Consider the following 27,645-nt stretch of genomic DNA (forward strand, 5'->3'; position numbering starts at 1 on the left):
CAAAACTGTATGTCTGAGGTTCTTCTGTGGAACATAAAAGAAGATATATAATTTTTTTGTCCATACAATGGAAGTCAATGGGCACCAAAACTATTTGGTTACCGACTTTCTTCAAAATATCTTCTCTTGTGTTCCGCAGAAGAAAGAAATGCGTACAGGTTTGGAACGACATGAGGGTGAGTAAACGATGACAGAATTTTCATTTTTGAGTGAACTACCCCTTTAAAAAAATAGTTTTTTTTCTTAAGATGCTGAAATGTTTTCAACCTGCAGTTGGATAAATGTGTAGTAGCACATTTAGTACGTTAGGGGATAAGTGTAGTAAGTGTTTCCCAACCAATATCCTGCTTTCGAAACACGTTACCCCCTAACGAACTAACTGTGGCTCAACGTCTGTCCTTTATCTCAGTAATATCATCATTTACAACAATCAGCCCATTTCTCAAGTGCATCAGCTTGAAATTCCAGCGCTTTGTTTAATCATCCACTGAACATGTATAAGAATATCATTTTTCATGATAGAAATGATACTGTACATTCCAGACACTGGCGTTATGACATTGAATATTTGAACATACCCAGACCTCTAGAGAGTTCCAGAAAGGAGTATAGTTTCAGATTGAGTGGTTTTATTCCTTTCCGTTGCTACTTGGGTTACGCTGAGCCACCGAGGTCAGCAAATCTTCACCCACCCCCCATCATCATCATCATCTGAGGTGCATAGTCAATAAGAGTGCTCTGAGCCACGCTGACTCCAATCAATACGTCCTTCACTGCGCTCGTATTATCAGGACGTAACCGTATTAGGATGAGCGAAATGTCGAGGTCGAAGTCGGATCGCTTGTACTTCAGCACATTAAATATTTAGAAGTTCAGAGGTCTTTTTTTTTTTTTTTTTTAATGTAGAAATGACTGGTGTAAGTGAACCATGTAAGGAATAAAACACAACGGAGGTGTGCTAGAAAAATCATCAGCGACGGGATGGTTTGATGATGTATGGAATTTGTCCATATCTGATTCCTTGTCTCTACTCCAAATGAATTAGTACACTAGCTGGTTATCATGCTAGCTAGATATAGACCGTTTCATATGTGAAAATCACCGTGGTAACTGCTGCATCATGTGGCGTAGAGGACGCACAAGGGCATACACTGGGTGTGATCACAGACAGACAGAACTGTTTTGATCCCTGAAGGGAAATTGTTTTGTCCCAGCAGCCAGACAATTACAGACATATAACACATGCCATTAGACACCAGCTCCTAACAACGCACTCTTATCAGCAAGGCAGTAGGTGAGGTAGCGGCATAAAGTCTTCGTGAAATAAAGTGTCCAGGTCATAAAGTGTCATTGAGTTAATAAATAGAACAGAAAAGTAATGGTAAGTGTTGACCATTTGAGCTTGGCTGCTCCAGGTTGACTCTCTTTCTGCTCCTTCTCGTCCTCAGTGGATGAAGGACATGTGGCGTTCAGATGCCTGCTATGCAAATTATGGCGTGGACGGAACCATGTGCAGCTTCTTCATCTACCTGAGCGAGGTGAGTTCATGCTTTTATAGCCAGTACATCCAGTAGCCTTTTTGATTTTTGTTCCTCCCCCCAGTGTACAGTAAAACTCTACATGCTCGACTCAGTGTCAAAAATATTGGTGTAGAATATCATAAATTCATGAGATTATGTTCGGGTTATTTTGACCTGATACCTGGAGGTGTTTGTTTGTTTATTTTATTTTATTTATTTATTTTTATGAAAGTAAACTGAAACGCTGATTTGATTCTTAATCCAAAGGCAACCCTCACAGTAAAATACTGCTGAAATTTATGACAAAAATAAGCAGTACCGACTGTACCATGAAAATGTACTGTACGTTTTTAAATGAAATAAATATATACATATGAATATATTTCAAGTATTAATACATAATAAAGTACATAAATGATATACATCCAAACAGAACCAAAAAGTAACACTCCAAATAACAAATACAAATAGAGACGTCCAAAAATGAATAAAAAAAAAAACACTTCAAATAACAGGACAAAATTGGTCAGTGATAGTTCTGGCCTCTAGAGGCCGCTCTTGTATTGTATAATGACAGCGGATCCTTCTCAGCCGCTCCCACAACAAACGCAGCTGGGAAAATCTATCGAATTGAATTGAATTTTTGCTGATAACTGGCAATCAGTTAGTTATTGGTCCCGATTACGGTAACGGTAATCAGAAACGGTAAAGAAAATGTTTTGAGACCAATCGGTAACACATCACCTGGTGTCTACTGGCACTGCTCCATTTTCTGATCTTGAGAGCAGCTTCGTTTAGCACGAACGGTCGAGGAAACTGATATAAATGTGCTTTTGAGTTTGAGACAATAGCGTTTGAGTGTGTCATGTGGGAGGTGTTTGACTCTTGAGGATGTCTGACACACCAGCTGGTTCCTGGGTGATGGAGGAGCCATTTATATATATATATATATATATATATATATATATATATATATATATATATATATATATATATATATATATATATATTAATGGTATTTAATTGGTGTGTAAGTCCTGTGCATGCTTGGGTCACTTGAGGATATAAGGGATGTTCTTATAGTGTATAGTGGTCTAAAGTGTGCAGTAGTATCCCCTGAAGCACAGCGAGTCTACAGAAGTGAAAGGGGAGAAACAACATTCGAAAGTTCAAGTGTTGTATACAGTGGATATAAAAAGTCTACACACCCCTGTTGGAATGGGAAAGAAATCTAATAAAACTATCAAAAGATAAATCATGTCAGAACGTTTCCCACCTTTACTGTGAAATTCCACCGTTTACAAATAAAGTGGGAAACAACGTTTTCTTCCAGAAATCTTCGAGATCCGTCAGATTGTAAGGGCATCTCCTGTAGAGATCGACCGCCATAGAAAACGAACCAAAACTCGTATTTATACACCAATTAATAGAGGGGTCTGAAAGAGTGTAAAAAATGAAAGTGCACTGTTACTAAAGTGTCTTTTATTTATAAATAAACGCTTCGATGAGGTAAACACGTTACACGACTGCATGAGTTTGTCTCTATTTCTTAGCTCCAAGCCGCTTATTAAACTACATATCGAGCATTTATGTAACGCATCTAATGGCTGATTATGGCGGTCCTGCGTGCAGTTCTCAAAACGGCCACAAGATGCGCCATTCATCGGTGGATCCGATAGTAAAAAAACGATAACCGATTTATGGAAAAATGTTGAAATATCGGGGGAAATATCGATTATCGGTCGATCTCTAATCTCCTGCGCACAGCCCTCTTCAGGTCATTCAAAAACATTTCTCTTCTTTTGGTGAAGCCATTCCTTTGTTGATTTGGATGTACAGTATGTTTTGGGTCATTGTCGTGCTGAAAGGTGAAATTCCTTTTCATCTTCAACTGACTAGCAGACGCCTGAATGTTTTGCACTGAACTCGACTGGCATTTGTAGCCATTCATGCTTCCGTCCACCTTGATTAAATCCCAAATTCTGTCTGGAGAACAGCATCCGTAAGGCATGATGCTCCCACCGCCGTGCTTCACCTTGGGTATGCGGTTCTTTTACTGATGTCCTTTAATCTTCCCTAAAATGTTTCTGATTGTTTTCGGGTCATTTTTGTACGTCGTCATTTCTCATCGAGGGTTGGAAAATGTCCCGAACGTTAAACTAACGGACCGCCAGAGTGCGCTTATCGAGTTTTCACCCACGGGGTGCTTATGAAGAACTGCTAACATCTACTGTATCTAACATCTAACATGTATCCAGCCCTTAATATTGCTCCTGTGCTTTTAACTTTGCGAGGACACACTGCGCTCTTGGCGCCATAATATGACTAAAGCTTTATGCTAATTAGCATTTTTTTCCCCTCAGGAGTTCTGCTGTTGCATTAAATGGACCAGTAAATCCGTCATTCACAATGCATTCACAAACACCTGCTAGGAAAATAGAGCTACAACACTCTGCCGTCCGTAATGTAGGAATTTGATAAATATACATGTTGATTAGTCAACGAATCAGGACTGAGGTTTCGGTGGAGCGTTACGAATCACGTAGCCCGTATCGGAAGGTCACGACGAGGTGTTGTCCAAAGTCCGAATTCAGCGCGCCGTCTCCCTTACTCCCCAAGTGTAGGAGTTTCCTACTCTAATTCTTGCCGCTGCTGTGAGGAAGCGGAATGAGGACGACAGGTGCGTTTTGTCCTTTGCCACAGCACTTTGGTATACGGGGTCAGTTGGAGAGAACAGCGTGTATACGGTCTGTGTGAAGGTGCGCCAGGCATATCATTTGGCTGGAGGTTCATTAACCAGCTGGTGTTGGCACTGACTGACTCGTTCCCCAGAGGCCCTGTACAAGCCTCCGATTGATAAATGAACTGCTGACCTCCAGTAGAGGATCGTGCACGGGGACACCAAGTGCACCTAATTCCTAAACATTCTGCTTTTTTCGGTCCTTTCACTTTTTTTTTCCGCAGCTTTCTTTGTTGACCAAATGTTTTTTGTTTTTATTTTATTCGGATGAGATTCGGCCTTCGGGACAAAATACTCAGCAAGGCGAAAATCCTTCCTTTGTCCATTGTTATTACTTTTTTGCTCTGTCTCTCTCTCTCTCTCTGTCTCTCTCTCTCTCTCTCCCTCCCCTGTTCCTTCTCTTAAGCATACCTTCCCCACTATTCAAATGAGTTCTGCTCATTGATATTCACAGGACTCATAGCCTGGAGGATAAACACACACACACAAACACACACACACGCACACACAGACACACAAAAGTACAAGTATACCTTGAGTCTTTAATGGCATGCATCATTAACAGAAACAACCGACTAAGCAAGTGTTTGGCAATTATGTAAACAAACTGAGCTCGTATGGATTTTGATTGACCTCAGGTGGGACATGTGAACCCTGCCACTCCTACTCCTCCAACACACACACACACACACACACACACACACACACACACATACACACACACACCTGTAACCATGCTCATCTGCTGTATAGTATTATGGATTGGAATACTGAGTACGTACGCACACCCACACACACACACACACACTCTCTCTCTCATACACACACACACACACACAGTGTCGGTGACGGTCTCTCCCGGTCACCATGGCAATGTGAATGCATTTCCATTTCAACCGTTCCTTCTCTGCTTCTCTCCATCTGCGTTTTTGCATAAACCGTCATCTTTCTTTCCCTCTGCTTCTCTCGCTCTCTTTTCTTCCTTCTCTAGCTACGTCTTGGACTCTCCGTCATTCAGCATTCTTCCCTCTCCTTGTTGATGAGGATTGATTGACATGAGATAATCGACCTCTGTATGAAAACCTGTTTCCCCACAGGATATAACCTACTCATTTATACAGCGGTCCAGTCAGCCAATCGTGTTGCAGCAGCACGATGCGTGAAAGCATGCGGATACAGGTCGAGAGCAGGGATGCTAATGATGACTCGACGTTCGATTCATTGTCGGTGATGATTTAATCGATAAAACCTATCGACGGTCCATTAAGCATTAGAGCGTGTAGTCACCGATATCCTCTGCACATTTTGGGAAGAAAATAACACTTACAATAACAAAGCAACCGGCTTGCTCACATGGACGATGAATATGAATATGAACATGAATAGGCTCGCACGCGCATGTGAGACGGCGTTAGTGATGCGTTGTATGTTATAGTCGTTATATTTGATCGTTAAATGTCATTTTATCAAATGATCATAATCACATCGATTCATTTTACAGTCCTATTAGCCTATTCTTTAGATTAAAAAAAAACAACAACTTTTCATTTGGGTGAGGAAGCTGGTGTTCGGAGTGGGATGTTCACACCGGTCATGCCACTGCAGTAGACACGTATCTTGCGGTATTAAGGTTAACGTTTAATCGATTAATTGATCATTAAGTTAAACGACGATCGATCGTGGGAATTTGTGTAAATTGACATCCCTGGTCGAGAGCTTCAGGTAATGTTCACGTCAAACATCAGAACGGGGGGAGTTTAGAATTTCAGCTTTTATTTCCTGGTGTTTATATGTAGACGTGTTAAATGACATACTGTAGAACATAGCACGTTTTCTATCGAACCACCCCGTTTGTAGGCGAGTAAAAATATTGGAACGTGTGGCTGACGGGTGTTTCTTGTTACCCAGGTGTGTCATGTTAGATTGATTTTGTTTAAAGAATAACTAGCTCTGAACGTTGAAACTCTGGGTTTGAGCCTTCAGTTTCACCTGTGAAGACGGCGTTTGTTGTTAAAAAGGATAAACCAACGTGAAGATCAGAGAGCTGTCTATGGGAGAAAAGCGAGCCGTTTCGAAGCTGAGGAAAGAGGGACAAACATCGGGCATGGCCGATACAACAATTCGGAATGTCCTGAAAAAGAAAGAAACCATCAGTGTACTGACACCGAATGGGTCGGGCAAGGACAAGAACAGCAGCTGATGTAATGAGCCACAGATTTTCTGGAACCGAGATGAACCTCTACTAAAGTGATGGAAAGGTCAAAGTGTGGAGAAAGAACGGATCTGCTCACGATCCAGAACATACGAGCTCATCTGTGAAACATGGTGGAGGTAGCGTCATGGCTTGGGCTTGCATGGCTGCTTCTGGAACATTCTCACTGATCTTTATTGATGACGGAACTCATGAAGGTAGCAGCAGAATGAATTCAGAAGCTTACAGGAACATTCTGTCTGAAAAATTACAGAGAAACGGATCCGAATTAATCAGGAGGAACTTCATCATGCAGCACGACAACGATCCAAAACACACTTCAGACTCAACACAGGAGAAGTTTTAGACTGGCCAAGTCAGTCACCAGACCTTCCCCCAGTTGAGCAGCATTTCACCTCCTGAAGAGGAGACTGCAGGGAGAATTACCCAGCCTCCCCATGTAAAACTAATGCAATCCGAATAGGGCTTTGCTTGATCAGATTTCACCTGGTTTCCATACTTCCTCATGCCAAACTCTCTCTCAAGCTCATATGTAGGAATTGGAGAAGCTCAGTAGGCGTGCCTTGGAGGTTGTCTATGAGAAGGTGGGTGTATCTTGGACTCAATACAGTGTGCGAGTTATGTAGGAAGGAAGTCATCTGCTGTCTGCTTCTCAAATGGTGCGCTGGGCACTTATATGCTATAAACTATTGTTTTTGTATAGTATTAACATTTCGAGTCAGCCACTAAAAGCTTACGACAGGTTACAGTGATCCAATGCCAAAATACAGGAATACAAGGAACCTCCAGAGGAACAAACATTTTAAAGTCCAATCTTTTGCTCCTCACTTGTCTGCATGCCGTAATGGAGTTTTCTCTCAGTGCAGCATTCTATCCATCATCAAATTCCAGACTGCAGAAGACTCGGGTAGCATCTCTGAGAGCAGAAAAGATTTCTTGAATACTTTTGGACTAAAAGTATGTGGAATGTTCACAGATTGTGTTAGCCAGCTTGCTAACAAAAGAGAGAGGACGACTACACTGATCTTTACCATTAATGCTAACGGCTAACATGAGCTAACCTGACAGGATTTTTTTCATGACAGTGTTTATGTTCGGTTCATAAATTTTCATAAATAAACTTTACTGATAATCTAGCGGACAACTGCTAACCTGACAGGATTCCTGAAGGGATACCTGGGACATGTTCATAAATATTCAGAATATCATCTGCTAACAGTAACCTGCAAGCTAACTTGAGCTAACTCGAGAGGATTTTAGGGACAAATCTTATCTTATTTTTGAATGTTCGAAATCTTTATTATTAAATTCATGCTAGCTGACTACCTTACCCTATTTCAGCAGGATTTCTGAGAGGATTTTCAAGTTTTCATCCTGAATGTTGTTCGTCTTCATTTTGCTAAAGCCAGCTAGCTAACGCCAGCTAACCTGACCGGATTTTAGGGCCAATCTTGAAGTGATATCTTTGGCTTTTCCTGCTCTTTATTGTTAACTCTACCTTGCTGGCTCTTTCTACAGTGTTTCTTCGAGGACTTTTAAGTCTTAATAATACTAATGGATGCTAATAATCAGCATTTCTAATGATAGCCAACTAGCTAACATCGGCTAATCGACCGGATTTCCGAAGGGGTGCTTGAGACATTCTTATTTTCTCATAATCTTCACTCCTAACGCTAGCCAGTTAGCTAACACCAGATAACCTGACAGTCTTTAGGTCATTTTTGTAATGTTTAACTGGTTCGTTTTAGCTTTTTCGACAGCATTTCTGAGAGGATTTATTTTTGTTTGTTTTTATAGTGAATGTTAATAATCATTAGTTGCTATATCGGTTAATCTGACTCTAAGGGACAGTGTTACACTAATAAAGGTTCACAACCTGCTAACTGATTCCTGGCTGGATAAAAACAAGCTAACGTGACAGGATATCTGAGGAAATTGTGGCGACCGCAGACGGACAGATCGTCCTCTTCTCTCCAGCTATTGTCGTTTCTTCTGTTCCTGTACTTGTTCCATTTTCTTGTCTCTTTTTTATCACTACCTCTCTCTCTCTCTCTCTCTCTCTCTCTCCCTCCTTCCAGTTCTTCCTCCCTCTGTCCGTCAGTAATGGGATGTATAATTGATGTGAGTGGAGATGGTCACAGGGTCGGTGCGTGATGAATGATGGGTAGTAAAAGCCTGTTTAAGCGGATGACTGAAAGCAGGCAAATTAACGGCATGGAACATTAGCTGCAGCCAGCAGCACACACACACGCCAGAAACCACACACTCCGGCGACTGTACCCGCTCCAACAGCCTGTGTGTGTGTGTGTGTGTGATGGTCTTAACAAAGCCTGCTGGAAGATGGTTGGTTGGGAGATCCAGTGTTTATCCAGTGACTATGAGAGAGGATATATAACAAGAGATCACAGTAATGACCTTTTATCGGGCTTTATGATATCAAAACACTACTGGATTACAAAAAATTGTGTACGCGTGCATGTGTATAGGAATGTGTGTGTGTTTTGTGTTATGTTTTCCTCTTCTATTTTCCCTCTTGTTTACAATATTTTTTGTGGTACTTGTTTTATTGTATTTATCTTACTTTATTGCGTTGTACTGTGTATGATTTATTCAAATGTTTTCTATTATATTCTTTAGAAGCTACTTATAGATACTACCGTTTCTCGTCAGAACGTTTGCAACACAAACAGCCGAACTACAAGCAACACACCCGACTTGCCATCTAAACCGAGATGCACTGCGTATTGACTGTGTAATTATAGGCACTCGGGTCTAAATGGAGCAACAGGTCAGTTTCATAACTGTGTATAAAACCTGTGCACATAAAGACCTGAAAATGAAAGCCGGTGCAGCTAATTGCGACAGCATTTTTGTACAATTATATGGTATAATTTATAAGTATGCCAGAGCCGTATCTCCCTGCAGTTCTTGACTGGTTTCCCACTGACGCTAAGCAGGGTTGAGTCTGGACGGTACCTGGATGGGAGACCTCCTGGGGAAAACTAAGGTTGCTGTTGGAAGTGGTATTAGCGAGGCCAGCAGGGGGCGCTCACCCTGTGGTCTGTCTGGGGCCTAATGCTATACTGTAAAAACATCACCGTCTTTCGGATGAGAGGTTAAACAGAGGTCGTGACTCTCTGTGGTCATTAAAAATCCCAGGACACTTCTCGTAAAAGAGTATAGACGTGGTCTGTTCAGTCAGGTGAAATACGCCTCCTGCTTTACGTGATCGTGTATACCGCTAGATACTTAACTTACGCTGGTTAGCTAACATCATCCGGTTGTGTAATGCTAGCTAAATGTTGTTGTTTTTGCTGGAAAAAATAGCTAACTCCTTTTAAAAGCCTTTTCTAGCATTGCACACACAAAGTCTTTGGAAACGTACCTGCTGTTAGATATGATCAGTGTAGGTCAGATTCACTGCTGCTGGGAGACGGCCAAAAAAAACACGAGTGTTTTGATAGCTGACACAAGTCATGCAGAACAGTATGTGCGTGTAGGTGTGTGTGTGTGTGTGTGTTTGGTGATCAGATGGATGATGGTGTAATGAACCGCATTCAGAGAGGAAAAGACGAGCACAGGCAAGAAGCCGAGGGTCACAAAGGTCACAAAGCCGACAGCACGACACGTGATTTTTCACAAAATGAGAGTTATTTTACGTGCTCGTCGATGCACTGTGGAAAAAACACTCACACACACACACACACACACACACACTAACCAGAGTGTGATTTTTATTTGTATTTTTCCCAGGTGGAGAACTGGTGTCCTCGTCTGCCGTGGAGGGGCAGCAACGCTAATGACGATTTTGAAAAACAGGGACGGGTAAGTGTGTTCTTCTGTGACATCACACACACACACACACACACACACACACACACACACACACACACAGGGGTTTGTCCGCGCTAGTGTATAAAAGCAGTTGAACGTTAATAAGCCTGTAATGTCACGCTTCTAAAACAGAACAAACATGAAATAGGCGATCACGGTAGGTGCGAGGCTGGAATCTAAATATTCATGAATCCCACAGTCAGAGTGAAACGGTTAGTGCGGAGCTCATTTGAACAAGAGAGTAAATGAGAAATCTGTGAGTCTCGTAACGTAGCACGATTTAAAGGCGTAGCAGTTCTTAAAATATAACATAGCTCCTTATAGGTTAATAACCGAGGAAGGATGCAGAGTCTACAGCAGAGTCTACACGGTTTTAATCCCGCGTTCGGTATCGTCCGAATCGGATCCTCCGTGCCGGAATTTCAGACATGTTTGCAATCGCACCTTCTTTTCGAAATTTTATGACGCTTTAAAAAGATACTTCAACCAAATCATGTTTGGATGTCTTTTTTTTGTACATATTTTGAGTGAGTAAATCTGTCCTAACTTTTACACACTTACTACAGTAGGTAGTTTTGGTTTTTTAGAATTTTTTAATTTTTTTAAACACTCCACTGATGATAGTCGGGAAGATGCGTTGTTGTTGTTGTTGTTGTTGTTGTTGTTATTTTTGACTATATGATACTTTCCACCCTTGTACATTGTTGCCATACGGCAACCATTTACCATTTACCCCCCTAAACAATGTCAAACTTTATTAAATATATTTTTATTACTTGAACTAGTAAAACTAATAAAAATGCATAAAAGTCTTTGAATGTAAACGTAATCATTCATGAAGCGGAGGGTTAATAACTACGCCACAGTGGAAGAATTTTATTTCGCTTTAACGGCGGGGGAAACAACCTTGGGGAGGAATTCCTTCAGGAGCAGGCTGAGTGCGATTAAAAACCAGTCTCTCAGCTCATGCAAAAAGTTTCAAAGTGTTAACGATCCATTAAAGCAAAAAAAATGAAAGAGACCCCTTTTCAAGACTGTAGAAAGTGTGTTCAGACTAACGGGGTAGGTTCCTTTACCGTCTGTGAGGACGTGAAAGTGTGTGTGACGGTGTATCGTGCGTTTCAGCTGGAGATCCGGACGAGTCTGGACGAGCTGTACCGCGTGATGTCACGGCGTGAGGAGTTCCGCTGGATGATGTTGAGGATCAAGCGGATGGAGGAGCCGTGGCTCAGCGCCGTGCACTCCCTCAGTCTCAAACAAGACCTGCGCAACCGCAAGCGAAAGAAGGTGCACTTCTCCTTACGTCTTTTTCCTGCGTCGCTCTTTCTCTCCTTCTTCTCTCCTACGCTTGATCGGTCCCTTCCCGTCTCATCACACCTGCTCGTCTCACCTCACCCCGTCCCATATCTTCTCGCCTTTTAAGAATAGGAGATGTGACGTGTCTGTTTATCCCGTCTCCTTTTTTTTTTCCTTCTCCTGTCACTTGTCACTTCCTGTCTCATCGCACTTTCCTTTCCTTTCCTGTTGTTTCTTCTCGTCTATTTTATTTTCTTCCTGTTTTCTCTCGTCGTTTCTTTGCTTCTCTACTCGTTTCATACCTCCTGTGTTATCTCCTTCTCTCACTCTTTCCTCCTTTTTATCGTCTTCCATTTCTCTCCTCCCTCTTGTCCTCTCCTTTCTATTTTCTCGGTTATTCCCTTCCTCTAGTTTTCTGCCTCCTTATTTCCTCTCTTTTCCTATTTCCTTGCCCCTCCCATATCTTTCATTTCCCTTTTTATTTATTTATTTATTTATTTATTTTTAAATATACCCTGTCTTTCCTCTCCAGTTCTCGTTCCTCGTCTTCTCCTCTCTTCTGTTTTCCTCTCCTCCTCAAGGGACAAACAATTCCCTGAACACCTCGTCTTCAGTAGAAACAGTGCATCAGTGTCTCATCCTGATTCCGTAGCCGTACGGTGTTTGTTTTCGGGAGCTGCGTATCGGCGCGTCGTTAAGCGTGTCGTTCGGGAAGGAGCGCGGGAACGCCGTCGTGGCGTGTACCTGCCGGTTTTAAATAATACACGCTCTGCTGAATAATTCACACACGTGTCGTGCCGAGAGACGAACACACACACGCGCGCGCGTGCCATCCTGAACACTCTTTTTCCCTCGAGAGCATGTGCGACGAGACTCTTCTCTTTCACCTGCAGCCAACCACCGTGGCAACCACCCAAACACACACACACACACACACACGGAGGAGACACTGATTTGGAAGGGTCATTTTGAATAATTGAGCGCTAAATTAAATAAAGTGTGTGTCAAAAAAAAACAACAACATTTTTTGAAAGTGACGAGCACGACTCTCCGATGGACTGATTTCACCGTGACTCCAAACCGCAGGTTTTCTCCGTAGAACCTTCCGGAAGCCATCACAACCCGACGCGACCGCAAAGTTAATTGCAGCAATATGATTTTCGCTCGGCCCGACCCGTCACACTTCATCCTCTCCGTCTAAATCCCTCGCCGAAAGGACACCTGATCTCAATCCAATATCCATGGCTCTCGCTGAAAATGATGCATGTGTGGTGCAGCATCTTAGCCGTCAGCACCAAGCTCGGATACACACACACACACACACACACACACACACACACACACTAAATTCCCATCACGAACCGTTATGTAATCGGGTGCAGTATTTTCTATTTTAACTTTATTCGGTTAGCAGGAAGATTTAGGAAACAGCAAACACACACAGACAAAAAAAAAAAAAAAAGATGAAGGCGGTTATGAGCAGGAGAAAGAAGTGAAGCAGCTGAGAACTGCACAAAACGTTGAATGAAAGGAGCGATGAAAGACAGATGAAGAGTGAATGAAAACAACAACCAGAGAACATTCATCAAAGACCTAAAGAAGAATCTGAAACATATATATATAATATATATAATATATGCATTTCAAAAATGTTTATATCGTGGAAAAGTAAAAAAATTTTCTGTCATTTAATTCAAAACGTGGAACTTTTTTTTTTTTTTTTTATATATATATATACATTCTCGATTCGTTACACATAACGTGAAATATTTCGAGCCTTTTTATGATTTAATCTCAGCTCACAGAGATCAAACGTCCAGTGTCTCAAAAATAAGCTCGCTTAACAAGCGTCTCAGCTTAAAAAATAAAATCGAATAAATAAATCTACGCCTACAGACGTGTAAAACCCCTTTTGTTAGAGATAAAGGAATCTCAGATTCTGTCCTTCAGTCATGCCTTTTCAGCCTTTTTCTTCTATTAACTCTTCGTTCTGTGCTATGAGCGAGAAAGCGTGGTTTACCCCAGAGCGTTCAGGCCTGGCGGGTCTAACATGAACACGCCCTGCTGTTCACAGAGACGTCCCGTTTACTTCGTCTAGAACGGGAGTATTTATACACACTGATAACAGCGTTGCGTGGGCGGGTCTCTACCCGTGCAGGTGCACACAGCGCACAGTCACACCACAAAAATAAGGCTTTCCAAGGCACAGAAAACACACGTGTCGGCTATAATAAAGGACGGCAGTCGATCAGCTTATTAAAAGGGGTAATGAAATGAATCCGTTCATCGTAGGTATTTGACAGCACAGAAACACACAAACAGAAGCTATAACGAGAGTGACGAGAGTGTTCCCCGTATCTAAGGTGTCTTAATAGCAGTTCATGATATTAGAGAATTTCCTTTCACCTTTCTAGCTCCGCGTGATTTCGTCATGATTTGAGTATGCTTTTGGTGAGCCGCATGCCGTAGAGAAACGCATGGAAGTCTAATGGGTTCGGATACCAGCTGTGAAGCACTGCGGTGGTTTTTTACACCCCACGTCATCACCAGAGATGATCACGGAGACGCACTCCGGACCGACAGCGACGTTTTGAAATGTTTACATCCGGTTAAACCAGTCGGGGATTATTTCCCGAACGAGCGAAGGGAGGACGTGAGGCTCGCGTTTAGCGTCTTTTACCTCGGGTGATGAAACTAATATCAAAGCGGGCATTGTTCATTTGATCATTATATACTTATACGCCGTTCAAATTGGGCAGAATTGTACGTAATGAGATCTCTCCGCCCCGCCCCACCCCCCTTTTTTTTTCTTTAATAATGCGAAGGGTTTTCCTTCACAGCCTGCCACACTTATTACACTTAGAATAACAGATACGCGTTACAGAGAGCAGGAGATTAACCGTACAGACAAAACAAACGCCACCGAATGACAGACAAACGACGAAGAACTAAGAATTAGGAGAGCGAATCAAGGAGAAGGACAGACGCAACAGCAGACCGTCGAAAGGTCGCGCAGAACCAAACACACACAGGAAGTAAGAGCTGGAGGATGGAATATACACTCGAGCCAGTCAAAACAAATGAGCCTGAGAGAGCAAAGAAGAAACAAACAAAAGACCAAAAAAGGTGTAATGAAAGGGCAAAGGAATACACGATGGATTAAAAGCGTATGCAGGGAAAGGGAGCGTCCAGGAAACTAGCTAGTCTTGATTATCAGGTGCATTTACAGCAGAAGACTTCGCTTCTCACGGACATACCTCGTTTATATAGAAACACACTCGTATCAGAACGAGCGATTCGAAACCTGTGATTTGCCCTGCAGACGGAACGCTTCTCATAGCTGGTGCTACAGCTAATTCATTCATTCATTCATTAACAAACACTGTGATGTATATGATAGATCGCAGAACCGTTCCAGACTGCCGGAATAGTGACGCACAGCTGGACCTGTGTGCATGTGCAAGGATTTACACTAATAAGGACGTTATGTGTGTGTGTGTGTGTGTGTGTTAGATCCTTGTGCATCTGGGCCTGCTGACGAAGGAGTCTGGCTTCAAGATAGCTGAGAATGCGTTCAGCGGGGGTCCACTGGGAGAACTGGTGCAGTGGAGTGACCTCATCACCACTTTATACCTGCTGGGCCACGACATCCGCATCTCAGCCTCCATCGCAGAGCTTAAAGAGTGAGAACACACACACACACACACACACACACACACACACTCAGTATGAGACTGTCAATTAGATGTTCTCATAACCTTCACCGTTGTCTGTCTGTCTGTCTCGCCACAGGATCATGAGGAAGGTGATGGGAAACAAGTCCAGCTGTCCCACGCAGGGTGATAAAGTGGTGGAGCTCATCTACATCGACATCGTGGGTCTGTCTCAATTTAAGAAGACGCTAGGGCCCTCATGGGTGCACTACCAGTGAGTAAAATCCACTCTCCGCCGTCTTTATTGCTCTCCGTCTTCACTTCACTGATGGCAGTAAGTCGAGTCAAGTGGACGTTCACTTATTCATCTGATGGGGTTCGTGAGCTCCTCCCATGCATTAAAACGCCGTGTGTGTGTGTGTGTGAGATTCATGCTCATTGCAGCTCTTTGTCGTGTTTCTTTTGTTTATTTTGCATCGCGTATTGTAGTCATAATTAATGTTGTGTGTTAACAGTGCATTAGCACGGAACATTATTCGTTCAGTGTTCATTAACGCACTGGGGAAGCTATTTGAATCAATTGGCTTATAAGCATTTACTTTTTGTTGTTGTTGGGTTGTTTTTTGTTTACACGTTGTGCGTCAGGTCGTCAAGCCACCATCTCGCTTTCTGGGTGCTGGGAATCGATTCCAGAAAGAGTCGATTCCTTGATTCTCGGCACTGAGTCGCTTTCAAAGCTTTGGAGTCGATTCAGCACAGCAGAAATGATTCACCCGAAGCGGAAAATGTGTCTCGCGTCCACGTGACCCAGCCGGCGGATGGAAGTGTGATCGGCTTTTCAGTATACGGCTGTGGTGGAACCTAAACATTCGGACACATCGTAACCGTGACTCGTTTCGAAAATAAATAAATAAAGCGTGTTCTTAACACAGAACTATACAAACGGTTTGTTCTTTCCATGATCGTCTTCAGAACGTGTAGGCTAATGTGGAGGATCATTTGATTATAGACCGTAGACTATAATCCGGACACTTCCTCCACCGACTGCGTGGAATTTCCTTTGAACGTTTACAGTTACTTTTACATGCGAACGCATCTGCTGTTCCTCTCAGCCAGCCCCCATAAAAGGCTCGCATGGCTTATCTCACGGCTTATCTCACCTCGTGTACCGTGAAATATCGTGGCTTTACGGTCATTGTGGGCAAACATGGATAATCATAAACAGGTTGATTTATAGCTGTTCGTTAGGTGTGGCTGTGGATAATGTCAGTGCATTAAGAGTAAACCTTGTTAGACCAAAAAAAAAACAAAAAACAACAAACCCCCACCTCTTGTTGTTTCGAGATCTCTGATTAAGGTTTGAAGCCTTCAAAAGCAGCGGTATAAAATATAGGCAGAGAATAAACCCTGTATCCTGAGCAGTACACCCTGGGCATTAGTCTATATTAAACAGCAGTGAAGGTGAACGAGCGTGTCATTGACTTCTTCGCACTCTCACCACCGCTCTGAGACATTCGGTCTGAAATTATCCGTACACGCTGAGCCTTCGTAGTTATTACCTGACCCTCAATTTCTTCACCTTCCTCACAAATCAGTCTCTGCGGCACTCTCAGGCCCCGAGCTCCAAATCCTGCTTGAATCTCATTATTGCGTGTCATAAGGCGCTCCCGGTGTCGATTTCATCATCCAGCATGGCCGTCCATGACTTTGCTTTTTTCATACTGTGCCTGTAATCTGTTTTTTTGGTTTGTTTTTTAATATATTAATGGTTATCATCTGATGTCGGTCTGAAACGGTACTAAACGCGCTTATCGTGCAGTCCAGATACCAACGTTTCAGCATCGGAGACGAGTCGAAGTGCTCCGTCGTAAGTCACACATGAGGAACGTTTCTCTCTCGGTTTTTTTCTCAACACACACACACACACACACACACAACGTGCAAATGTATGGTCACTACAGAACTAACGTACCCAGATGTGTAACCTCTGCTTTATTTCACGTGCTACAGAATGAATAATATTAAAAGGATAATCGATTTGTTCTATTTTCACAAAAAAAAAAAACAACAGCAGAAATTCACCTGAAGCGTTCAGAAGCGGCGGGGGCGCTCTAAAGCCTATTTGACATTTCTCCTTGTCGGTCTGATAAGGTTAATAAGGAAGGTCAGGTTCTCTGCGGAATCCAATCCAAGCACAAAGGTGAAAGAGATTTGATCGAGTATAACAGTCAGGGGATTTGATTTATATTTATATTTATATATATATAATATAACCAGTTAATCGCTACTGTATAAAATATGCACTTGGAATGAAGCGCAGGACCTGAAATTAAACATCCTATTAATTAAACATCTTACTAACCTCGTATTAAGCATCTCGGGGAATTTGGTGCACCGGGGTGAAGATACAGAAGCCCTGAAGCCTTCATCATAAGCATCATGAGCGTTTTTTGTTTTTTTTTTGCGATACAGTCCGATCCACGAAAACAGATCAGACGTCTGAGGTTGTTTATCCTGTTCATGTTTATTCTGAACCAAGTGCATGTGTATTCGTATCACCAGACCTGACTCCAGCTCTATCAGACATCATTATTCTATCACGTCGCATCAGACGATCCTGGACAGCAGTGACGATGTCGGTACAACGAATTCAAGCGCGACTCGTCACGTCACGTCACGTCATACTTTTATCCCTTTAGTTACGTGGAATGTTACATGTTGAAGTTAACAAGACATAAAAATAAATAAATTAATCAATGAATGAAACCAGGTGCGTAACACGAAACAGGGCTGGAATAATAAAACGTAAGAATAAACCCTAACTCCGCCCCCCGTGAAACAGCAGTGTGATGATGTATAATATTTGGCCGGACCACATGCACACACGGAACACGTTGTGGGGTTTTTTTTTTTTCCCCCTCTTGTCCAAAAAGTAATAAAAGTCATATTTAATGTAGTTAGTGTCGTTTTCTTTTCAAGGCCGTGCTGAGAAAAGTGAGCGAACCGCTACGACAGACCGCTATGAGAGCACGTGTGATTATTATTACGCTTATTAAATTTCGACCCACTGATGCGGCGAACGCTCGTCAAAACGAACGCGTACGGCCGGCTCTGTACGTTTCTGTAAATCACAGTAAGAGTGACGCGACCTTGTGACTAGGGGTGTTTAAAAAAATTTCACAATATGATAAATCTAATGTATCTAATCTCTAAGATATATCGTGTGTATCTGTATATGTGTGCGTGTGTATATATATATATATATATATATATATATATATATAACTTTGGGTTTTGTAGATGGAACATTTCAGGACTAAAATGCTCCAAAGACTCCCAAATAAATACATAGTACAATGTCGTGTAATTTCCCTGACGTGTTTAATATCCCGAAAAGTAGGATTATTCTGGTGCTAAGATCAGAACAGCGTGCAGTCACACCAATGCACCATTACAGTGTATGAGAAGCCGGATTAAAATTTATAATCGGCCTTGGAGCTGACTGAAATAAGAGTTTCAGACTGCGTGTGTGTGTGTGTGTGTGTGTGTGTGTGTGTGCGACCTTGTTTTCAGGTGCATGCTGCGAGTGTTGGACTCTTTCGGGACGGAGCCGGAGTTTAACCATGCGCACTACGCTCAGTCTAAAGGCCACAAGACTCCGTGGGGCAAGTGGAACCTTAACCCTCAGCAATTCAACACCATGTTCCGTAAGTGTGTGTGAGTGTGTGTGTGTGAGTGTGAGTGAAGGGGTGGTTGGCCTGGCTTGTCGTCTCAGGTGTTGTACAGGATGAAAAGTTCTTTTGTTAAGACGTGGTACGTGACATTCTCAATAAGCCCTTTGGTGTTTTTTTTTTGTTTGTTTTGTTTGTTGTTGTTTTTTTTCTGTCCAGAAAGAGAACACTCATGGCTTTCATTATGAAATGTGTGTGTGTGGTCTGTTTGCGTGTTTCTGCATGTAGTTGGATGCATGTATAACCCCAACAGCTGCTTCGAATCCAGACTGCTGTATATTCTATGGCCTTTTCTTTTTTTTAATTCTTTTTCCTGTATCGAGCGTTACATTTCCTCATGTTTCAGTGCATCTTGAATAACAGGACCGTGAAGCACATCCTGGACTTTCGGTTCAGACGAAGCGCGGCGCCGGCGCGTTAACGTCCGAGTTTGTATTTCCTGCTGTCCTCGGTCATGAGTTGATGTCCGGACACATCGCCTTGAATGATTTCATCATCGCTGCTCACTTTATTTAGAACTCGCGCTAGCATTGGGCAGAACCTCGTACTTCGTGGCATACACGTTGGAAAGCTTCCTTTGCGATTCTGCTCCACGTCGTCATGACTGCGGATTTAGCAGCTGCACATTGGGACGCCATTAAAGCGCACTGAACCCGTTGTGTTTGTTTGGAACTAGTTTCTAGTTTGAGTCGGACGACTCGTGCTTGTATCGTAGCAGGTAGGTCACTTGTGGCCTGAAAAGGATGTACGCGATGAGCTACAATATTTAGGTAGGCTGTACACTCAAAGTAATGCTTGATTGGCCGAAGAAACCGTTCCCCACAGCATTACACCGCCACCACCAGCCCGAACTGCTGGCACAAGGTGACTCGGGTCCATGGATTCATGCTGCTGAGGACAAATTTGGACCTTTTTCCAGTCTTCAACTGTCTGGTTCAATAAGCCTGTGCTTATGTAGCCTCAGATTCCTGTTCTTGGCTGGCTGTTCAACATGTTATGCATTCTGAGATGCTTTTCTTTTCACAGCGGTGGTAAAGAGTGGTTATTTGACTTACCGCAGCCGTCCTGTCAGCTCAGACCAGTCTGGATATTCTGAGTACGATCACGGGCGGGACCTCAAACGTATTTTATTTGACAACTTCTGTTTTTTTTTTTTACTATACCTCAGAGCTTTCGAATTCTTGATTCTGATTGGTCAGAAAGACGACTATAATCAACAGTCTTTTTTTTTTTTTTAATTCCTTTTACACCACAGCAAGTTGCCAATAATTATTTATTTAAATTATTAAAGAATAATGTGGCACTTTTTATCCTTTTATAGCTCCATTTAATCTATAAAACATGTTAGTTAGCTGTTATCACTTGTGTTATAGCAGTCTATAAACAGTCTTCCCTCACCAACCCCTCTTCGTTTCATTTTTTTTCCCCCTCTAACATAAAAGATGCACCGTTTTACAGAGAAAAATGAACGTTACAACTCTTACCTCTTGCTATTACAGAGCACTGACACTGGAGACTCCTTCCATACCGTAAACGCCGTTAACGTTTACGATAACGTTCAACTTCTTAACAATTCAGGGTTTTAGTCTGCCACCCACCATATACCATACAAGTCCCGGTGTTAGCTGTTGCTATGGAAACAGTAACGTATTAGAAACGAGGGCATTGTTGTGAACGAGCTGGAACTACTCCTTCTGACCAATCACAAGCAAGGATTCATCAGGGATGAAGAATTTTCCGGGTTTGGTATTAAAATGATACAGATGAGTCAGAACGCTGATATTAACAGGGTGCTAGTGTCTTCCTAGTGTGTGTGTGTGTGTGTGTGTGTGTGTGTGTGTGTGTGTGTGTGTGTGTGTGGACGGAGACACTTATTTTTTCTCATTTATTTTGATTGATAGAAGAGGAAGTTTGAGGTCAGTAAAGGAAAAAAGAAAAAAAAAAAGAATGCAGGACAAGGACGTTTTCCAGGCTCAGTAAAATTAACACTGCGTTCAGATTAGTGCTGCTGATCGTGATTACACTTGACGGGTTGTGTGAACGCGCGTGTGTGTGTATGTGTGCGTGTGTGTGTGTGCGTGCCTGCCTGTGAGGGAGGGGAACGTCCCATTTATATTGCCATTTCTGATTTCCACAAATTTACACAAATTGCATTATGGGCCGGCTGGCTTCTGAATCTCATCCCACGCCCTGATTGAATCTGATGGCAGCAGCAACACAGTCCAGATGCTCTCTTGGGGCAAACTATACACACACACACACACACACACACACACACACACACACACAATTCAATCTAATACTGTAGACAACTTCTGTGGAATTACAGTGCCTCAGTCATATGCATCTGGCTCTTTAATTTGATTGTGTATGAGTGTAGATGTGTGTGTGTGTGTGTGCGTGTAAAAGATAACTGAATATACACGTGCATTCCATTTACATCAAAAGGGCATAAAACTAATACTAACTATTTACTAAGTTTTGAGAAACTGAACGGCCACAGCGTAAAGACCTTGTGTTATTCTGTAGATCTGCTACGGTAGACGCTTTGTGAGGAATTAAACTCTCCTGAACCAGGATTCTTCTTCTGTAACGGCAGAGCCCGGACGTTTTATTTATTCCTCCTATCCCACAGCGATTTGAGAAGTTACGTTCCCGAGAAATCAGAACGCACGAGTCCTTTCCCAGGCAGGAATACTTACTAACTGTTGCAAAACTTCATCCATCCATCCATCTTCAACCGCTTATCCTTTTCAGGGTCACGGGGAACCTGGAGTCTATCCCAGGGAGCATGGGGCACAAGGCGGGGTACACCCTGGACAGGGTGCCAGTCCATCGCAGGGCACAAACACATACACACACATTCACACACCCATTCATACACTACAGACACTACTACCATGCATGTGTTTGGACTGGGGGAGGAAACCGGAGTACCCGGAGGAAACCCCCACAGCACGGGGAGAACATGCAAACTCCGCACACACAGGGCCACGGTGGGAATCCAACCCCCGACGCTGGAGGTGTGAGGCGAACTTATCGTTGTTATTATTACGCTTAAATTACACGCATCCGCCGTCCAGTCCTTGTTAATGAGTTGTTACCGTAGAAACGATAACCTATTAGCTAGAACAAGCGCAGTAATATAACCCTGTGTATTTGAACTACAGTCGGACCTGCGGTCCTCGAGGTGCTGTTCGTGAGGACCACCTTCTGACCAATCGGGTTTGAGAGTTCGATTTCCGTGTAAGGAAGACGTACCGTATACGTACTGTACGTTTCGGTTTTGGAGCAAGGTTCTGAAAGACGGTCACGGTAGTACGAGACGCTGGAGTCTGGCGCTGATGATATCTGCAGTATGATCAGAGCAGTCAGGATTAGTGTGATGTGTAGTGTTGGTGTTGAGTCTAAACCACGGCGAAGATGAAGATCATCGGAAATGCATTAAACGGTTGTATTGCTCTAATGGGATGTTCATTTCTAATCAGTGAACATGGGTGAAGTTTCACACAGATGGCACCGAGGTGAAACTCTGCCAGCTCGCTGTTTTCCCGACGACCTTTTGGTCCCCTGTTCCCATAGTAACCGTCTCTCACTTGGCAGCGTTGACCTGGTCTATGATCGCCCCCCACACACTCACACTCACACTCACAAGCCTAATATGAGCACTCTGATGTTCCTTTCTTAACCCTTAAGCTCCTTACATTACTTCACATAATCGCTGTAATATATATTTTTATATTTATATATATATAATAACTTCTCAAACGGTTTTTGAAAGCCATTTCGGGCTTGAACGGATCACGTGATCTCGTCTTAATATTATAATATTGGTTGATTTCTATACCTTGTCATGTTTCGTGCTTTTATTTGAAATCATTTTTTGAAACACTGTTCGGTGCGTGCGAATGATCTCGTCCCCGCCCCCGCCCTGCCCCCCCGCGCACTGGTTCCGGTTGTGCTGTATTCCGTGTCGCCGATGAGATCTTTTCTGATTGGCAGTCTTTGTTTCTTGCAGCTCACACTCCTGATAACAGCTTCCTGGGCTTCGTGGTGGAGCAGCACCTGAACGCCAGCGACATCAAGCACATCGATGACGTCAAGCGGCAGAACCAGTCGCTCGTCTACGGGAAGGTCGATAACTTCTGGAAGGTACGGGGCTGGGGGGGGCGGGGTTTCTTCAATTTACTGTATGTCATGATCAGGCTGATTTTAGATTCGTTTTAGATTCGTTATGATTATATCGTCTACATCTGCGGAAGTCCTTTAGTCCATTTATCTATGGTTTTATGCGTGTTCGTGCACTGGTCGTTTACTAGATGATACAAGAGTATCATCGATCATCCTGTTCATAAGTTTACACCCCCCTGGCTCTTAATGTATCGTGTTGCCTTCTTGAGCATCAGTGAACGTTTGCACCTGATGTAACAGTCCCTCTGTGTACGAGTCCCTCAGTCGTCCTCAGTGTGAAAAGATGGATCTCAGCATCATATAGTCTGTTGGAAAGGGGTGAAATATGAAGAACAGTGGGCAGTTTAACTGCTCAGGACAAACAAGGAACTCGTGAAGAACTCTCACAGAACATAAACACGTCATGTCGCGGATCGTCCAGGTAACGACACACAGTATGAAGAATCAAGGGTGTGTAAACTTTTGAACGGGGTAATTTTTATAAATTCAGCTATGATCTTGTCTTGTGGACTATATGTAAACATCTGTTGTGTGAAACAGCGTCTTCAGGACTAAATAAACACCGCCGTGTTCTGTTAACAGTGTTGAGATTTAGCCGATCCTGCAAGGGGTGTGCAAACTTTTGGGCACAGCTGTATATATCATTCGAAATATCATGTGTCAGGAATATACGCCAAGCCTAACGTCTGAGAAACGTTCAGACGACACCGTGGAGAAGTGTTTTCTCAGACGCCGTGGTTCCAGCACGCCGTTTCCAAGCGGTGTCCGATTTCCCCTTCGCACATTTCTCCAGTCTGAGCTCATGCCTGGCGTCGCCGTTAAGACCCGCGGCGCTCCGTGTCCGTGTGCTTGCTGGGTCAGTCGGAGGAAATGGATCCGGCGTTCGCGTGGAAAACGTCGCGTACGATCCGAGCGCTTCCTGGACGCCGAAGCGAAAACGATCCGTTACTCGTGTTTATTTACTCAGTGATGTATTTGTTAGTTGAGAAAGCGTCTGTTTGCGAAAGCTTTACCTTCGATTCATTCGACTCGCGCAAAATCATTAAATAGCGATGGAGCTCATTTGGACGTCACGTTTGTTCGTTTGGTAGACGCTTTTCTCAGGAGCAGCTTGCTGACAACTCTTTAAGTATTGGCACCCTTTAAGAGATCTTCCCGGACAGCCCGGTGTCTAATCTTTAGAGAACAACAACTCTAAGAGTATAAAGACGTTTCTGCACTGGAGTATCGGTTCACGTTCACGTTCCGACAGTGCTCGGTGCTATCGTTTTACTATTGGGGGGGGGGGGTGCCGATAGTTTTGAAACCTGCGGAAAATGCGCTACACTCTCACGAGTGAAGGGTACCGAGGTTTTGTGTTTCGTGTTGTAAAGCGGTCCACTTGATGAACGATGGGTTTATTACATGATCTGCTCGTAAACCTCACGCGCGCCCTCGCAGGAGTTAGTCGATTGTTAACGGAAGCGATTGTCCGAAGATCCGGCGTCACTCGGAGTCGTACGGGACGCCGTGGTCGGCCGTGACGTACGCCGAAGCCGTTAGCCGTTTGATATGACGCGCTGCAGACACTGTCAGAAGAAACACCGGAGCTGAACTGTAACAAAACGCTTATAAGTCACCGTATAGCTTGAAGAGAATTAAGAATAAGCTTTTAAAATGTCATTATAAACATACATAAATACACACACACACACACACACACACACACACACACACACACACACAGTTGTCTGAGCTGGGATAATTGCAATGACCTCTTTTTTTTTTTTGCTAAATGTGACACTGAAACACCTTACATGTCTCTATAGGAAGTGTGTGTGTGTGTGTGTGTGTGAGTGAAACCCTGATTGTTCGCTCACATAGACACCTGTGTGTGTGTGTGTGTGTGTGTGTGTGTGCGCGTGCGTGTGTCACACTGGCCAATGACTGTCTTTATTAGCATTTCAAAAGGCCTGCAGACATATCCTCTCATCTCTGTCCAGATAACCTGGTACACACACACACACACACACACACACACACACACACACACTTGCTCTATATGCAGCTCATGCTCGCTCCCTGCTGTTTTATTGCTCTATAAAACTCCTTTTTTCTATTTAATTAAAATGCTCTCCTGAGACTAAGCTCCCATGCTCTCGCTTCTGTGCACCTCACATCTCTCTTACCTACTGCTACACACACACACACACACACACACACACACAAGAGGGGTCTTTGCTTGAGCTTCTGTTTGATGTCAGGATCTGGATTTTCAGCTCAGCTCGGCTGGGTTTGAACTGCTGAAGTCTCAGGCGCTACACACACACACACACACACACACACACACACACACATTCTGTGGTATTTTTGCATTATTTTTCTGACTGGGTGTTTGCTAGACTACTATAAATAATGCAGTGTGTATTTACGTGTGTGTGTGTGTGCGTGCGTGTGTGTGTGTTCAACCACAGGCAGGCGTGTTTGTGACTGTGTGTGACCGTGTGCTCAGAAGCTCAGTGGTTTCCTTTAGAAGTGATGACTCATATCCGCCGGCGTATCTCGATGTGAAGACGAGAGAGATATAGATATCGACATCAGACCCGGTTCCAGACCGCGCTCCTGCGTCGCCTTCCGGAGGAACGAGGAACGTTTGCGTCGTCCTTTCTCTTCATTCGCTGTATAACGCGTCATCGCGTTACGAGAGTCTGAAGCGCTCTGTCTCCTTCATACACACACGAGAAACCAGGAGCTGATATTATTCTAGACCCAGGAATGCGAGGTCACGAGGCCGTCGCCTTTTTTGCCTGTGGATGGGAATAGCGACCTGGTTGCGAGAATGTTTTCCTGTAACTTCTTCATTTGCTGCCGGGTTTTTTCATGGATTAGCCCGCTAGCATAATAGACACCTCCGTGAAGAGTTTCTTTTCTTGGACGTTGCTGAAGCGAGGTCCTTCTCGGGGGCCGTTCTAAAATATCCACACCGGAACGTTTTCGTAATCCGCGTCGTTCGGCTTAGTCTTTTACTGTGCGTTAACGCTCGGATGGAATTGTCTGTCCTTACGTGCTTGATCGTGCTTGTTTAATCTTGTGAAATGTCCTCGCAATCACACGTACGAATACGTCTGCGATTAAAGCGGGGGAACGGGGGGAGCATCGTCTGTCCCCTCAGCTGAGGAACAGTAAAAGCCATCGGGAGCTTACATCAGCGCTAAGGCTAAACATCAAGCCGTCGCTGAGACCCTGTCTCGGTTGTCCGTAGCCTTCCCAAGTGGACGTGACATCGCGTATAAAATCATGCCGATACGGACCGGCAGCTTCATATCACGCGTCAGGATGGGGAAGAGACGTGACCGAATTACGTGATGCAGTCATATGAACCGGAGTCTCAGAGGAATGTGTCCAACATCTTGTGGAATCCATGCCACGAAGAACGGAGGCTGTTTTGAGAGGCCCTACCCAGTGCTCGTACAGAGTTCCTCCTAATAACGTGCTCAGTGAGGGTATACACGCGAGAAGTTCGACGTCACTAGGTCAAAGCATCGCTGAGATACGCCCTCACTTCCTGTTTGGCGACTTAGCCAGCAAATTCGTTTGTAGTTTATGGATGAAATGTCACAAGCATTAAAAACATTCTAACATATGGGCAAAAGTTTGTGGACACCTGATAACACCCACGTGTGCTCGTTGAACTTCCCGGTCCAGATTTTCTCCCCCCTTGGCTGTTGGAATTAGCTCCACTCTTCTGGGAAGGCTTTCCACTCGATTTTGGAGCGTAGCTGTTGGGATTTGTGTTCATCCAGCCACGAGAGCGTTAGTGAGGTCTGGTACTGGCACCTGGAGTGCAGTCGACGTTCCGGTTCATCCCGAAGGTGTTCAGTGGGGTTGAGGTCGGGGCTCTGTGATGGACGCTTGATTTTTTTTATTTTCCACACCATCCTTGGGAAAACATGTCTTCACGGACCTAGCCGTGTGTACAGCGGCATCATCGTGCTGGAACGTGTTTGGGCTTGGCCCCGTTAGTTCCGGTGAAGCGAAACAGCATTGCAAAGACCATCAAGACCAGGGGTGTCCGGTCTCATCCGGACAGGGCCGGTGTGGGTGCAGGTTTCCACTCCAACCAAGAAGGAAACATACGATTCGAATATGAATTCCAGTGTGCACCTAGAGTGCTCGTCCCCCTTAAAATAACAAGAAGAGCTAAAGATTTTACTACGGTTAAAATTAGATTTAGGCGTAGTGTAGCATTAATTAGCTACAGTAATCATTGTGTCTCACAACCTGTGTGTGTGTGTGTGTGTGTGGTGTCTAATTTGTTGAGCTGACATGCTTCTGTTATTTGGTTAATGTATTTTGTTTCTGACAACGCAGATAAGATCGGGCGTTTTGTGTGTGGCGGAGCGCCAAAGACAATTAACTTCTCTGCGCCCTCGTTCTGTCATCCGTTTAGCAACAAAAGAAGGAAACGCCGAACACCATGAGTGTACTT

The 27,645-nt window shown here is 43.7% G+C and overlaps 1 protein-coding gene and 1 long non-coding RNA gene across 3 annotated transcripts in view; one reads left to right on the forward strand and one right to left on the reverse strand.

The window, feature by feature from the left end:
* Nucleotides 1-27,645, forward strand: part of mgat5 (alpha-1,6-mannosylglycoprotein 6-beta-N-acetylglucosaminyltransferase) — an 84,931-nt gene that overhangs the window by 43,151 nt on the left and 14,135 nt on the right. For both annotated transcript variants that reach the window (XM_053617383.1, XM_053617384.1), the window contains exons 5-11: nt 1,449-1,538; nt 10,226-10,297; nt 11,432-11,593; nt 15,116-15,285; nt 15,395-15,529; nt 18,829-18,962; nt 23,005-23,138. In XM_053617383.1, the coding sequence (XP_053473358.1) occupies nt 1,449-1,538; nt 10,226-10,297; nt 11,432-11,593; nt 15,116-15,285; nt 15,395-15,529; nt 18,829-18,962; nt 23,005-23,138 (897 nt within the window). The remainder of the gene's footprint in view (nt 1-1,448; nt 1,539-10,225; nt 10,298-11,431; nt 11,594-15,115; nt 15,286-15,394; nt 15,530-18,828; nt 18,963-23,004; nt 23,139-27,645) is intronic.
* Nucleotides 11,589-20,711, reverse strand: LOC128603150 (uncharacterized). The gene is made up of 3 exons (XR_008384978.1): nt 20,471-20,711; nt 14,860-15,277; nt 11,589-14,688 (listed from the first exon to the last, which is right to left on the reverse strand). It is a non-coding gene; the product is annotated as an uncharacterized LOC128603150 (long non-coding RNA).

Source organism: Ictalurus furcatus, chromosome 27 (assembly GCF_023375685.1).
Source record: "Ictalurus furcatus strain D&B chromosome 27, Billie_1.0, whole genome shotgun sequence".
In the NCBI taxonomy this organism is placed as follows: Eukaryota; Metazoa; Chordata; class Actinopteri; order Siluriformes; family Ictaluridae; genus Ictalurus; species Ictalurus furcatus.